Source organism: Mya arenaria, chromosome 5 (assembly GCF_026914265.1).
Source record: "Mya arenaria isolate MELC-2E11 chromosome 5, ASM2691426v1".
NCBI classification, from domain to species: Eukaryota; Metazoa; Mollusca; class Bivalvia; order Myida; family Myidae; genus Mya; species Mya arenaria.
The window spans coordinates 27062098-27079246 of NC_069126.1; the positions used below are offsets into that span (position 1 = coordinate 27062098).

The 17149-nt window shown below is 31.9% G+C and overlaps 1 protein-coding gene across 1 annotated transcript; it reads right to left on the reverse strand.

Annotated features, from left to right (window-relative positions):
- Positions 1–2125: 2125 nt before the first annotated feature.
- On the reverse strand, positions 2126–16786 carry LOC128234167 (juxtaposed with another zinc finger protein 1-like). The gene is made up of 7 exons (XM_052948205.1): positions 16501–16786; positions 16117–16189; positions 15307–15422; positions 14750–14849; positions 8212–8343; positions 7157–7319; positions 2126–6739 (listed from the first exon to the last, which is right to left on the reverse strand). The coding sequence occupies exons 1-7, from the start codon at positions 16604–16606 to the stop codon at positions 6509–6511; spliced, it is 921 nt and encodes a 306-aa protein (XP_052804165.1). The 5' UTR covers positions 16607–16786; the 3' UTR covers positions 2126–6508.
- Between the last annotated feature and the right edge of the window lie 363 nt (positions 16787–17149).

Genomic DNA, 17149 nt, shown 5'->3' on the forward strand with positions numbered 1-17149 from the left:
AAAAAGTTGTAAAAATGGTAAATCTGTGAGAGTGCAGCTTTATGTCTAAAATTCAAAGGGTTACAATCTATGTATCATCATTAATTAATGAATCCTGTGACTAAAACTCTAGCTAAGAATGTAATCAATTTATATGATAATGGGTGCAAAATATACACAGCATAATGCAGTATTTCTACAAACCAATCCATTTCAAATCAACATTTACCTCTTAATTTTTGCAACAAAGCCAAGCTACAGTTGTGAATAAGAATTATATTTTTAATTCTACTATTAGTGTTACTACTAAATGATTAAACTAAATTCAAACACAGTATTTACAATTGTTATCAATATCGAAGAACTTATCAAACTTTGATACATGAAATGGCCAATTTCATTAGAATGTACAAACATTGAAACTAAAGACACAAAATGTTTGAAATAACCATAAATGAACACATACTTCAATAATTTACACTCTACCAGAAGAAAACATATACAAAAAATATATTTTACTTATCTACATATATTCACAACTTAAACATTTATTTTAAATATCATATTGATAATCAAAGCTAGAGACAGATCCAATAATACGAAGCTGAGTCCATAATTGAAAGTTAGAGGGAAATAAAGTATTTAGGTATCTGATGAATAAATGAGCAAGTTTGTTCATTTTCATCCACCCAATGGCAATAATGTTAACTTTTTATGTCGAGTAACACCATATAATTTTGATATCATATGAAAGTGTATTGCTTGCTGATGGCTGAATTTTGTAATAAATTACTGAAAATACATTATAGGTTAAGTTATTACAGTCTGTAATTTTGTTCTTCAATTCAATCATAATATGACATGAAAACACCTAAAAGAATTTTGCCATCTTAGAAAGACAGGTAAAATTGTTTTCAATATAATTTTATCTTCTTTCTGTGCACATAAACCTTCTCAAATGATACCAAAATGATAAGGGATTACCAGGCTTCCAAAATTCACATCATTGAGGATTTGATACTAATTACTTACAGTAATCAAATGATGATGTCTGCTTGTAGTTTTTGTACTTTTTACAACATAAATTATCATTTAAAATATGTCAATTTACAATGTATGACAACAGCAAAAACAACAGACAAATGTTCCATTTATTTTCTAAACAAAAACATGAACTGAAGGGCTTTCTTTTTATATAAGAGATCAGTACTCCACAGGAAAATAGATCATCTTAAACAAGAGGCCCTCGAGGGCTTTTGCTTTACTGGCATGAAGTTTTTGGTTATATACTGAACTCACATTCAAAGGGAAGCAACCAGTGAACCATGTGTTATGGAGGGCATGAACTACTGCAATATACACACAACTCTCTGTACAAAGTTGTCTCCACTAGAAATTAATGCAGCATTTCAACAGCTATTAAACAGTCATGCATGGAGAGTTCTGACTGGCCTTAGAAAGGAACCAAACTCTCATGGATACATAACTTCTATATTAGTTTGATAAGATACAATCAAAATTGAATACTGTATCACTTTCACAAGAAATTATTCACAGACATGCAGAAGACGAACACCACTTCATCGCCTAAGCTCTTCTGGCCTTTTGCTAGTAGAGCTAAAAATATTCAAGTACCTGATCAAATGTTTCATATAGGCCATACCAAATTGATTCTGTACCTGATCAGGTTTTTCATTTAGGCCATACCAAATTGATTCTATGATTATCGTTCAGTTCCATTTTCGTTAACTAGCAACCAAGCAGGAAAAAATTAAGCAGAAGCTACTAAAGTAAATATATTCTTTTACAACAAATCCCATGATAGCCTTTTTTACAAACAAAAATCATTAAGAAAGCATCATATCATATAAATTTGCAAGACTACATATCAGGAAAATTAAACTTCTCCCTCATTATGATCTTTTTTGAGATCATTCTTACTACCAATATAAAGCTCTAAAAACAATTTATTTGCTTTATTTAGACTTTAGTAAATGTTTGTTCTTTCATTTTGACGGCTGACAACCTAACAATCCAATGACGAAAAACATGGAATCAACTTGATACGGTCTTAAATTTTAAGTGTGAAACGTGAAAGACAACGTTACTTCAGATCATTTTTTACAACCAACGACAAAATACAGAGAAATGGACCAGCCATTTTATTTTGCACATAATCTCATCATATAATAAAAACAGTTTTGTTTTAACTGAAAAGCTGAACAGTCAAGAAAAAAATGGTCAACTACAACTAAAATAATGTTGAACTGAAGTTAAACTGTTACATATTCACAAACTAAGTCCAATCACATAAAAAATAAATATCTTAAAAGAAAGAGTCTTTTTTATAGAAAGACTGAAGCAGAAAAATGATATCTTAAACATGAAATTAAACTAGTACGCAAAATATCTTGCAAACCCACTTGAAGAGACATGGAAATAAATCAATATCCTTTCATGCTCGAAAGTACTAGGAATGAATGAATAATGATAGAAAAATCTTTACAGTATTGCGTAGTACATCGATGTTATTGCAAATACAGAATATTGCAGATCACCACAATTTCACAAGGATTTAATATTTGTGTTCTTTCTACAAATCAACCAGGTCATGGATTTTAAACCTAGGGAAATAATAATTTAATGATGTTTTTCGATGGCTAAACAATGGCTTTAGAAAGTCTTAATCTTGAAAAGTTGCAAAGAACGAAATATCGCCAGAAGGACCTCGTGAAAAAACAAAACAATCTACAGAAGATAATATATTGCACAAAATCAAATAAATTTATAATACATTGTGGGACCAGTTATTATCAAAGTAAGTATCGTACAATCATTTTTTCGAACTGGTAAATTCATGTTGTTATATTTTTTTTCTAAACACAAATTGTTGTATTGGTCTATTGAGTTTGAATCTGAATAACTCTTTCAAACCAGTAAGTGTTTATAAGGCAATCTCTAACAAAAAAATATTCCCTATGATATTTAGTCATATGCTCATTGATAAACATGGCCAAAATTATTCCAAGATAAAATATGTTTACACCTTGATTCAAGCTAATTAAGGTAAACACCAGTGTGACGGAAAAGGTAGAACAATAACCAGTAAGTGGATTAAAAATCAAAATTCTTAGAATTCATTTTTTTTTTTCAAACGTTTTCCAAAAAGTTCATAAACGCTCTATTTTTGCCCCGCTTATTTTTAATAAAAACAGAAGAAACCATTGTGGTATTTGAAACATACTGGTATGTTAAAATAAAATATAAACTTTAAGAACTGTTTATTATTATTTGTGTCCGCATCCTTCACCAGCTTATATATATAGCCTTTGTTAAGCATTTCTAATGCAAAATATGTGGTTTGGATATTTTGGACAGTAAAGTATGTGGCCACATACATTTGTTCTATAATACCCCTGAAAACAGCAAAAAAAGGCAAAAATTCCTATTTTTAACCTTTAAATAGTTTTAATATCATATTATTAGAAATTGTTAGATGAAATAGAACTCTTTTTGTATATATTTATATTAAATAAGGCTGATATTTCATCATAACTTAAATTTCAAGCTTCCCTTTTATTTTCTTATCTTTTGCAAATTTGCGGGGCTAAAACTTTTGCTAAGAAACTCATTCTCTAACACATACACCTACCATGTTAAAAAGAAAGAAATTTACCAATATTACCATGACAGCAAATCAAACATTTAAATCACAAACTAAATTCAAAAGTTCAAAGTTAACAATATGTGTTTGAACAAAAAAGAACTGAACAAATTCTCTGGGTCTTTACAATCCAGTTACATTCTTAAATTTTAACAATCCACTTTGTAAGTGCATTTTGTCAAACAGATCATTGAGTGTGGGCGTTTATGCGTAACAGAATTTTAAACAAATTTTTAACAACAATTTTCGCTGTAACAATAAAATAATACAAAGATACTCTCCAAAACCATGAAGAACAAAACAATATCTAATCAATACATAACTGGCAAAAACAATATGAAAACAGTGTTCAATGACAAACTTTACAAACAAAATAGTTCTCAACTTCTTTCACTATTTACAACATGTTTTGATCATTTTCAAACTTTTAATATTTTTTTTTGGCACATTTATATATACATGCAAATGAAAGACAACAGAATAGTGTTATAATTTTTTTTTTCTTCAAATAAATACATACTATGCACTTTTAGAGAATACATGTACATCACATGCAAAGAAATAACTTATTACATATATATACTTAAATATACATATACAAAATTAACTGTACAAAGAAATAAGTGGCAAACTAGTGGCAATAAAAGAAACATGATCGTTTAATTGAAATATGTACATGAAGTGGATTGCAAGCACTCACCAATGCTAACCCTTTTCCGCTCTAAATTGGCCAAAGGGGAATAACTCTATCAATATTTTAATCAGAGAAATGTGACTTGCTACTTAAATTAATATTTTCACTTATGTGAAAGATATTTTATTTCTAACATCTTTAATGACTTCCAAGCGAAAGCATTCATGAATCATATTTTTTTAAAAAGGGGAACAAAACATGTTGATGCATATTTTTTTCTTATTAACCCTTTGCATGCTGGGTAAATTGTCGTCTGCTCAAAAATGTCGTCTGGTTTAATCTAAATTTCTTTCATTTTACTTAAAACTTTGGGGATATATTGACTGAGTGGCAAACAGCTTGGAAACTGACCAGGCGCCGAGTTACTTGGTGTCTGGTCTGGTTCCAAGCTGTTTACAAAGCATTTAAAATCGCCATCAGCAGCCTAAGGGTTAATTTTATTGCATTATTATGTTTTATTCATTTGACTTTCATGATCAAAACAAACGAAAAGGCATATGAATTTTTACATCAACATATACTGTGCCCCTTTAAATGACATGAATTATTTTTAATAACAATTTTTGCCCTATTTGTATTCATAAAGACAATTTAACAGAAGAAAAAAACAACAATAAGAAAAGAAACATTCAAATACTTTTTCTACATGAAACATACTTTTTTTTACAATATTCAATTCACGCCACAGAAAATCTCCATAGATATTTTCCTGATGAAGTCAAGATTTTTAAAGCTTTAAGATGAAGAGCACCTTTCCATTTTAAGTCATAAATCCATCGAAAGGCACAGAAATAATGCTTGAAAAAATATGCTGATAAAAAAATGGATGACAATTAAATTCTTTAATTTCGATGTATTTTTAAGATGCGAAATTTAAGTCACTTCTTGCGTAGAATTGACAAAAACATATTCAGTCATTAAATGTAAACTAAGTCATACTAATTGCTGAATTTTATAGTAAATTTAGCACTATTTCTGCAAAGAAGTTATATTGCACAATATCAGTAACACTGTGTATCACTATCTACTTGCTGGATTTCAGAGGTTCAAAATTCAAAAAAAGATTCTTTTAGCTAAAAAATTTGTAACATCGTAATACAATGTTAACATACCTTTTTCATGTACACAAAGACCAATGTCTTAATCAATTTTCTTTTATTTCAAAGAAATAACAATTGAAAACTTATAATTATTCATAGTTGATAAATCAAAGTTTACATAGAAGAGTGCTTCGATAAAAGTAAATCTTTTGTTCTTTTTTTTTTTTAAATGATTTTTTTTATTTTTTTATAAATGTTATCCATATAAGTGTTCTCAATAGCAAATGAAAATGACCATCAACCAAACATGATATTTTTCATTTATGCAAAGCTGCAGCCTATTGAATAAAACATGTCCACAGATTATAATTCATTTGGAACAGCTTTCCTATTTTCCATTGAAATACAACCTTGGAAGTAGAAGTTGTTTGAAAAATTTAAAACAATAGTGTTAATCAATCGTAGGGTTTAAATGTGTATTTTGTATTACTAAGTTTAAAATGATTGATAGTGAAGTGAATTATTGCATAAACAATTGAGATTTCAACCGGTATGAGTACAGTCATTAAGTTTAACTGCTTAATTGAAATTATTCAATTACTACACGATCTGCTTGTACTATAGTTAAATGTAAAGATTTCTGACATTGTAAACCATCCATATACTTCAGAGGTTGTTTTCGATGGAAAATGGCCAAGGCGTTTTGAATGCTTATCATATTGCTAGTTAACCCATTGAAATAATTCGATTGGTTAGTAATCATTGGATAAATATTGACCAATCACTTAAAATTTTGAATAACATTGATCAAACCAAAAACAGTTAAGTTTTTTTTACAATGGACTACTTAGTACTTCTTAAAACTGGTTTCTTGCCCTGTTTAAATATTGTTTATCATTTATTTACTACAGGTATTCATTCCTCATTTAAAAGATTTCATACATTTAGCAATCATCGTAAAAACCAGCTCACATCATGTATTATGCCGATGTGAAAAGCACTAGACCAAGTGTGTGCCAAAAAGCCCTGTTACAAAACTTTTAGAGAAAAAGAGTAATACTAAGAATTTGAAAAAATATAATTTCGTTTTGTACACTTTTACTCAGCCTCTATTGTATTTCTTATTCATCTTCACTCGGCCTTCATTTCAGACTTCATCATTTCTGCCTGAGGACAGCCAATCAACTGTAGTGTTGCTCCAGTGCTAGCTAGAGTGATCTGCCCTTGTTTTGTTGTTGTCACGGTAACAGGAACCAGAGAGAGGCTGGTCTGAGTCACTGAGGCGCTTGATAGGCCAGATTGTGTACCAGATGACGAGACTGAAAATATCGCGTTGGTCATTCCCTGGTTTGCTGTGGAAACCTGTAATAAATGATGTCACATTTTGAATGCTATGGTATTATGAACATTTATTTTATGCTTAACGGTGGTTTATAGAATGTTATTAGTGAAATGTCAGTGATTCATTCTGAAGGCTTCTCGAACAATCTTAGGTCCTTTTTAACAGGTTCAAGCTAAGCACTCTATTTTTATTTATTGCTTAATGTGTGTAATATTCTCTTTTTTGAAGAGCATGTAAAATTCTCTTTGTCTGTTTTTCCTTTGTAAAAATTTAATGTTTTGTAAGTAGATTTATTAAAAGAGCAGTGGAGGCCATGGAAGCAGACTACATTCCTTGATTATACATTTTGAGCATGTCTTTGTAGTCCAGTGATGGGCAATCAAATTGAGCTGTCATGTAGCTTTACCACTAACAATGCTTTAAGTTTTAAAACTAACCTGCTGCAGGGAAAGTGTGGTCGAGGCTGTAGAAGGTTGAACAGACATTTTGAGCAGGTCTGTAGTCGAGTGATGGACAATCATGTGGGCACGTAGCTTCTGAGCTGTCCTGTAACTCTTGCCGCATTTACACTTGAATGCTTTCTTTATTCTGCAGAAAAGACTGAAAAAAGAAAAACCATGCCAGGGGCTCATTGAAAAGATATTTTGGTTGATTTGAAGTGCCAATTCAAATAACTTAAGTGTAGTTAATATACTTAAACTTTGTTATTTTGCTATATATTTGAGTGTATTAGACTATAACCAGTATTAACTAGACGCCAAGTGGTGGCTTGTCAACCCTCGACACAGACAAAATGCTCTTCCATGGAATTGCAACACAGAATTATTGAATAACAAGGAGTTGCACAATACATGGAACTTACACACTCCACTTTATCAAGGTGAACCCCTATGGCAAGTTTTTTTTTTTTAAATCCTATAACGCATGGTGAAGATACAGCCCAGACAAAGTTAGGTTCAGAACAATTCCTATCAACAGTACTCATTTTGACATTTAAACTATTATATGGAACCTTGAACATTGAGGTTTGTGCATGACACGCCACCTCATCATGGTGAAAGTTCATGGCAAGTATTTTTATAATCCTATATTGCATGGTCAAGATACAGCCTAGACAAGTATCATTGCAACATTTGTCTTCTTAAGCATGACCTTGACTTTAAAGGTAAAGAGCTGGGTCCTGTGCCCGACTTACCACCTCATCATGGTGAACCTTTATGGCAAGTTTTTTGAAAATCCTAAAATGCAGAGTCAAGAAAAAGCACGCCAAAAGTTCAGTGCAGACAGACATACTCACACACATAAACAGGTACGCCATTGTGATAGTTATGTCTCAAGCTGACAACAACAACACCAAGACCTAAGCTGACAACAACATCACCAAGGCCGAAGCTGACAACAACAAGGCCATCACAATAAACTGTTTTAGATAAACTTCAAACTTTTCTTTTTTGGAAAATGGACGAGCATGTCAACCTTCTACTCCGCATACCTTGGATCTTTCCTGTGACCGTGTCTGGCATGGTACTTCATGCCATTGACGTTCTTGTAACGTTTCTTACAGTTTGGGACGGGACAGGCAAATGGCTTGTCCACATCACCATCTTTCAGATTCTGCATCATCCTGCATAGATAAAATATATAAAAATAACTTTTTATTCTACCTTATATTAAACAACAAGATCATTTAAACCAAAAATAATGACTTAGATGTCTCGAGTGGTATAAAAAGGGTTGTCTATGGGTTTAGCAAGCTCGAAAAAAGGGCAACTGCTGCAGAGGAACTTAAATATTATGAATATGACAGAAAATGTTAGGAATTGTGTTTAATTGAAATAGTATTAGGTTTCAACTGCCAAATGTGTTAATTTGTACGCATTTATTAACTTTCTAAAAGATTTCATCAAACAAGGAATATTTGATTATCTTAAGCATTTTATTCTATGAAGGCAGAAGTGTGCACATGCTGACCTCCATGAGGGCAGAAGGGTACTACCAAAAAGGACATGGTGCAGCACTCTTCCATTACTCTTTAGCTCAAATCCTGAGTTTTTTCCCCTGTTTTAGAGGAATGGAAATGGTGGGGCCCACCCAAAGTATTTTTTGGTAATTTCAGAATGAGAGATTTGAAATTGTCTCAATCCCCATGTGTGTCCCCTACCTGGGGCAGGCTTTCAAGTGATCAATTACAAAAATGTGGGAGTAACAGTAGGATTTTTATAAAGTAGGGTAAAATAGGGATATTAAGAGAAAAAAGTAGGGAAGAAAGGGCTCTTGACTTACAAAAAAATGTATGCTAGTAAATAAATAATAAACCTATCCATCAATTATGATGTACATGTTGTTATCTTTGCTTGGAAAATAGTGCTTCAAGAGCGATTCAGACACAGGATGAGATAAAACTGAAATGTGTGTCTCTGACGTGTCAATCTGCACCACTCATTCTCATCATAGAACCCCTCTTGCAGCACCAGAGACCTACTGCATCAAACTTATCCTACAAAATACTAGAAATGGCTTCGTATTAAAATCAAGATCCAGATTATTTCCATCAATGCATTTAGTTAAAACTTTTCATTCTCAAACTATTTTAAAATAGGGATTAACAGGGGTTTTTTCCAAGAAAAGTAGGCGCCTACCAAAAAAGTAGCGGAAAGTAGGAAAACAACGGCCCGCTTGAAAGCCTGCTGGGGTTAAACATTGATAGATGCAATACTTCCTTATGCATTTTCAGAAGATTAAGAAATATTGCAAAGGAGTGAGTAAAGTATTGTTACATGACACACAAACTGAAAGGAAAATGGTTCAGCTTTTTAAAGAGACTGTACACCAGATTGGCACAAAAAAATAGTTTTCTGTAACAAATCTCAGGACAATTATCTAAAAAAAAATGTTTTACTGTTTGATATCATAATTGTAAAAAAATATACCAGAATCAAAAAAACAAATCGAGTCGGAGACCGGGTTCGAACCGGGGTCACCAAAATTGCAGTCCAGTGTTGTATCCACTGTGCTACGAAGGCTAACCCTTAACGGTTGGGATATTTGAGCTAATATACCTAGCTTGGTTATATCACGTGATAACATCTACTAGCCAATCAGGCATAATGAATGAATTCTACTAGGCAGACATACCTAGTAATCTTTTTTTATGGAACAATACGAAAAAAATGCGAAAAATCAATAAATTGTAAACTATGTGGTACTTTAGTTAGTAAGTTTCAATGCATTGTACACATCGATACCAAGTTGATGTCAGTTTTTGACATTTTTCTTTTGTTTGGCTATTTCATCATATGGAGTACAGCCCCTTTAAGGAAAATGATTCAGCATCTAAATTCTTACAGCTATGTCTAGCTCTCAGATCATAAATCATTTATTCAGCTTATGAAAGGAACGACAAAAATCTCATATTTAAAATATATGAAATGAAATATATAGGATTTCATTCTCAAGGCACTGCACTCGAAAGGCATCATTTCACTACATGGAAAGACACAAATGATGTGGGGGTTTTCAGATAATTAAGCTTTCTCAGTATTACACATATATTTTGTTCTAGATAAACATTCAGTCTATCATAAGTCTTTATCTTTTTCATTATTTGTCTAATGAATTTAAACTAAGAAATAAATATCATATTTTTTGGTAATTTTTTTGGGGAAAACATAACACAAGTTAAAAATTTCACTCATGAAAATGCAAATTTGAAAGAGTTTGCTTTCACTGTTTTTTTGTAATTTAATCACATGTTCTCTTTCTAAATATGCCAGAGAAAAAAGAGAATATCGAATAAACAATTTCAGACAAATATGCTGCTTTTTTCTGATAAGGCCAAAAAAATAAAAGGTTTGGTTAGGGTTAATAATAATATCCTTTTCAAAAATAGGTAGGGTAGGTAGGTTTTTTTATTTTCTATTTTTTATTAGGTTTTATGCAAGAACATTATTGTCATCATTGGAGAATGGCGTTAAACTACATATTTAAAAACACATATATTTTTTTAATAATTGACAATAAAAACTGTAACGTCAGGGCCTTTTTCGTAGGTAGGGGCAGGTAAACCGAACCAATTGCTTGTTTTTTTAGGCCTAATGGCTTTCAAAGTATGACACATTATACATTGCTCTAGGTAAAACTTGAATCTATCAATTCACATTTGTATGGATCTTTATCATTATTTGCGTATAGAATGTTTAAACAGAAATGAATATATATCTTTATTAAAAAAAATATGGAGAAATCAAGCAACACAAATTAACAATTATTTTTGTTGCTCAAGGAAATGAAAATTGGAAAGATTTTGCTAAAGTCACTGTTTTGGAAATTTAATCACATGTATTCTTTCTTAATATGCCAGAAAAAGTATCAATACAGTTTCAGATAAAGAGAAAAACAAATTGTCATTTCTGAGACCTTGTGACCTTGATCACAGCTTCATTTCCATCAGCAGAAAAGGCTTGATATGTCTCCAAAGAAACCCATATATATGAAAAGGCTTAATCAATAAACCACAAATTATCACAACCATAGATGGAATTGTCAGGTTCTCTAAGCTGTGAAACAGTTAATTACATGTACATGTATACTATTGGCTTTCTACAAGAAATAGACATTGATATGACATCCTTTTACGCTGTGTATCTGGTATTATAATATACAGTACACAAGGAAGCCAAATGCGATAAATCATTTATGACATGAAATGGTTACTGTAAGATACAGTAGCTATTACTGAGAGAATGTGCGCCCCGTCACAAACAGACGTTAGTTTTCCTTATATTACTAACTTATGTCAATTGCCTAAAAATATTATACGGTATTCATATCTAAAGAAAAGATTTAGTGCTATCAATATAAAAGTGTGCATATTACATAAAAATAATGACAATAAAGAACTTTATATATGATTAAGTTAGGCCTAAAACAATAAAAAGATTTGGTTAGGGTTACCCTAATCTACCGACGAAATAGGCGCCAACCCTACCCTTTGTATGTATGTATGTATTTCTTTAGACCTTGCGATCAAGGATAACCCGTGAAAGTGCAAGCACTTATTTCCAACGGGGTCCTTTGTTTTTGCTGAAGGGACAGCACGCTGAAGAGACAGTGGTGGGATACAAGGAAGTCCGGGTGCGAGACCCTAGCTCTTTTTCGAAGAGACCCCTTGGTTCTTTTACGTGCTCGGTGTAAAGCACCGATACACGGGGTACAACTTTCCTGGGTTAAACCAGTACTGAGTACACCACTTTTCCAAGCACTACCCTTTAAATGCCAAGCGCCAGGCAAGGGAGCTACTTGTACCAACTTTTAACGTCTTTTGGTATGACGCGGCCAGGGATCGAACCCACGACCTCCCGCTCCGTAGGCGGACGCTTATCCACTAGGCCACGGAGACGGCAGTTTGAAAAAAAAAAAAAAAAAAAAAATTGAATGCTTTAAACAGAAGATAAGTTAAACACCATTTTCCAATGATGAAAGTGACATTCTTATATAAAGCCCAATAAAAAATAAATAAATAAAAAAAAGCCTTCCTACCCTACTTATTTTTGAAAAGGATGTAATCCTAACCAAACCTATATTTTTAGGCCTTATGATATATACCGTATGTGACCAGTGAGTTACTTGACTTAGTAAATGACTTAAGTTATGTAAAACCATAATGCTATAAGATGTTTTATGAATACAGCTCCAGGATTTATACTGTTAAACCTGGAATCAGAATTGAGAGCTATTGTACTGTTGTTGTTTTTAACTGAACATTTTTTTTTCCTAATTGAAGGGAATGGTGGTGGGGCCCTTTGATATGGGAAAAATGATGTTGTTTTGGCAAAAAAGGAAAATTTCTAACATGATTCATACAATTTTCAACTTGTTTTCAAGCCTTTTAAGAAAAAAACCTATTGACATATTCATGACCATATTGCTTAATTTGCTAAATGTGTTAAGGTTAATGCTCCTCTGAAAAAAGAATACATACTTTTTGAGGCTTTTTTTTTTTAAGGAGAATTTTTACCTGGCTAAAGGAAAAATATCAATAACACCTTTTCACGAGCGTAATTGGTCTGAATTTCAGCCCCAAAAAGGGCCGAAAAAAACAACACTGTACCCTGTAAATTTATGGCTTCAGAAACAATTTGAACAAGCCCCAATTTATCCAACAATATTGAGTCTCTTATATCTGGATAAAGCTGATAAGCCCGCTATTTAATTTCCGTACAGATTGTGTAATTTCCTCCTTTACAATAAATTTGAGACTCAAAGGAAATTATTTTAAAGATAATCAATGATAAAATCTGTTTTTCTTTATAAAATCAAGTTTAAACAATTAATTTAGCTACATGGAATATGATATTTATACCAGTTAAAACATTTCACGACATTTGAGCCGGGGACAAATCCCCGTAACCTGCTTTGTGTCTTAATCCTTCACTTTCGTGTGTTCAGTCTTCATGAAACATCAAAAGTCATTTTCCTTAATATACAAGTTAAACAATTATCTAACTCATCATATGATATAATATCTTAAAAACATCTCAAATACTTTTACATTTTGCATTAAATTTTTTTTACCCCATTTATCTGGGTATATTGGCGGGGTCATTTGATAGGGGAAAAATAGCATGCGTTGATTTATCAAAAAGGGGAAAATTATTCACACAATTCATAATATGTTCAACTTGTTACCAAACCATCTATTCAACAAACCTATTAACATATGCATGGCTGGCATTATATTGATGATACATTTGCTAAGTATTTAGAGGTCAAATTGCTCCTCTAAAAAGAAAAACAAGGGTTTTTTTGTACCTGGGTATGGTAATTAATATTTCTTTAGAAGTGGAATAGGGCCGAATTTCGGCTTCAAAAATGGCTGAAAAAACCCCACTGTAAATGTATGTATTATACATACTTTATGTTAAAAACACTTTTACATTTTCTTTAAATTTGACCAGGAAAAGTTTAGGAAACCAACGTTAAGATATGACTTAAGATGTTTTATTGATACTGGACCTGAACTTCTTTATCTTTGATACATGTATGCCTATCCTCTTGCAGGCATTGAGTTTAAAATTGATGATTAAATACAGCTTTTATAACCATACAGAATAACACATTTTGCACTTAAACTATTAAGGAAACGAAACATTTCACACAACATTCACAGTTATGCATAAAATTAATTTCTCTGAACAACAAATGATTTTAAGTCATGGGGTAGTGTAGACACACTCAATAACATTCCATAGTTTCCATTCAAGGTGATTAAGAGGAAAATAATTTAAGAAATAGGTGATCTGGCAATATTATTTAGTGAAGGGTATGCAAGTTGTCAGAGTTATAAGAATTCAACAGAGAAAGTGAAACACTCTGATTAGGTTTGTACCTACAAGGAAATATTGACTCTTCCACACAAAATAACTGTTTTTGTCAGAATCCAATTACTTTTCCAAACAGTTTTCAATTACTTCTTCTTGAAAGAGAACTTGGGAATTGGGGAACTTTCCTTTGGGAAAAAATGTTTTGGCATATGGAGCTGAAATGCATACAAACTCTTCATTTTTAGCAGTTGAAAACCTAATACTAATTTAAGTAATAACAATTCCTTGCTTTTTCTGTCATATTCATAATGTTCAAGTTCTTCACAGAACGAAACAATGCGTCCTTTTTCCTGCAGCACACTGTTCTTTTTTAAACCTGGCTAAAACCATTAGACAAGGTTGTTTGGAAAGGTTATCAGTGAATCTATTGAATTATGCAGCATTCATTTTCCAAGAAATTTTACTTTAAATGTAACCATGTTATGGCCACTGTTCTATTGAAAAAGTTGATCTATAAGTCTTTGTCCAAGATGTATCTTATAAATGAGCAAAGCCCTAATGTAAAACTCTGTAAGTAATAGTTTTGGGTTAGTAGGGGATTTTTCCAATGATAGTTGAATTCTATTTCATAAGAATATAAAAAAATTGGCTATCACTTGAATATCTGAAGTTTAAAGATTGGTGGTGTTAACTAGAATGTCTACATACCCCAGGATGAGTTCTGTGGTAAATTCCTCCTGTGTCGTATAGGAGTCATCGCTGTCCTCATCTTCACTGCACAAATCTTCATCATCTCCAAACTCACTGCCTGAAAATAAAAAACAGAATAATGTATTGTCCCCAGCATTTTTTTTTAAATTTTATACATCAGGCATGAGGGGCAGGAGTCTTCAAAATAAAATTTTTAAAGCATTTTCCTTACAATTCCAAAATAACCTTTAGCAATTAATCTATCTCATTCCCTAAACTGTTAAGCGGTTCTCACCACAATATGAGGTTCAGGTCTTTTCTTATGAGTCACTGATAAAACTACCCTTTAAGTTACTTATTTCTTATATGTTGCATTAATAAAACAAATGCAATGTTCTTACTCTTAATCCCGAAGTTTTTTCAGGTGATCCTTAGTTTCTTCCTTGATGCTTTCTTACTTCAGTAAATATTTTTATATAATATTTGGTGCCAAAGACTGGAATTCTTTACTAAAATGTTAAAGAACAATATACTAAACTTTAATGCTTAGCTATATGTACATGTAAAAAAGTTACCAGTTGGCGTAGAGCTTCTGAGAAGTGTTGATGGTGAAGGAACTCTTTGTTTTGATGACTTCTTTTTTGCCTCAAGAACTTCTTTCTTTATCTGAACACTTCCCTTCGTAAAATGCCTATCAGTGAACAAAGATATACTGTGTTAATTTGAAAATGAGTACAATGTCAATGTTAACAGATTTTTCTTCGCATATCTTAACATATATGATAGATGGATACAATTTTGATATGTTTGTAGTTATTTAATAATTTGTCAAAATATTTTAACATACTATTTTTTGGAAGATTTATAATTATATTATAGTTATATCTGCTCTAGGGCCAATTACAAATTGAATCCCAAGTTCTTCCGGATATAATGCATTGCTCATGTAAGGTTTTAGCCAGGATTAAAGAAGGACATGGTATTGCAGAAAAGTGATAGGGTGCTAAGAGTAAAAACGGCACACTAAATCGTTTAATCAATTAATGAAGAACTTGAATATAATGAATTTTGTAGGAAGTGTTAGAAATTGTGTTTATTGAAGTAATAGATTTCAACTGCCAGATATGTTAAGTGTGTATGAATTAATAATCTTATTATAAATTATAAACAAGACAAAAGATATATTAGACAGTATTGAGCATTTAATTCTGTGAAGGCAGAAGGGTTCCCATGCTGGTCTTCATGAGGGCAGGAGGGTACTACTGAAAAAGCGTACAAGGACACGGTGCAGCATCCATATCCCTTTGGCTAAAACCCTAGTTTTCATGTTAAACACTTGGAATATATAATGTGTATAAATAAGGTAGAAACTGCCTGATACTTACTTCAAAATGTAACTCAGTGCTAATGATGAAGGCTGTTGAACTTCTTGTTTTTCAAGATTTTTGGGATCAACATCTGTAAATTTACTTATCTGTCATTGTCAGGTCACATATCAAAACTTTGAAAATGTAACATCATTACACATTTACAAAAACAACACTTATTTTCAATATAACCAACACATCTATATTGTTTGCTTAAAAAAGAGTTTGGAATAAAAAGTTATTTCTACTTTCGATTTGCAGTTTTTGATATTCATCCCCAGGGCCAGCACAGCTGATCAACCGGAAGTGCGCAAATTCCCCGCAATTAAAATGTAAACAATTCAATTTTAACCCACAATCAAAAGATTTCTAATAAGATAACCCATTCCAACCAATACATACCTATGTGTGAGTTCTCAATATGATGTATAAGATCGGCTAAAGTTGGAAAAGCACGGCCACAACCCTGAAATTTACAGTTGTTGAGAAGAAACACCGCCATTTGCATATAACATGAGCCTCGATTTGAACCTCATTAGCATTATTTTCTTTATAAAATCAATTGATATGGTCTCTCGGCCCTTTAAGTGTTTGTAAAATTATTTCTTAATTCTATTTTTCATATATCTCCTTCAAAGAAAACACAAAACATAATAGTATTGTATGAAATCTTTGTCTCATAAGTATGCACGCGGGATTTAATGTTTTTGGGAAATAGTATATTCGCACCCATAATGATTCGTTCCATACCAGGGTATTGGATAATTTATTATATATTTTTTATAAACAATGCAGAATTATTGATATGCAAATTCATAACATCAAACAATGTATTGGTGGCGAATATATTTACATGTACGTTAAAGAATGGCTTGACAGTGTATATCCTTTTTGTGTTTTAATCTTATTGTCCCCATATTCAATATGGCTTACATGTCGTGTGCTTCTTTCATATTTTGAGCTGGGTTAAAGACCGGGTTTACCTTTGTTAAATTATAAACATGATGATGGCGAAAAAATTCAAAATATACAAGTCAAAATACTGTTTAAC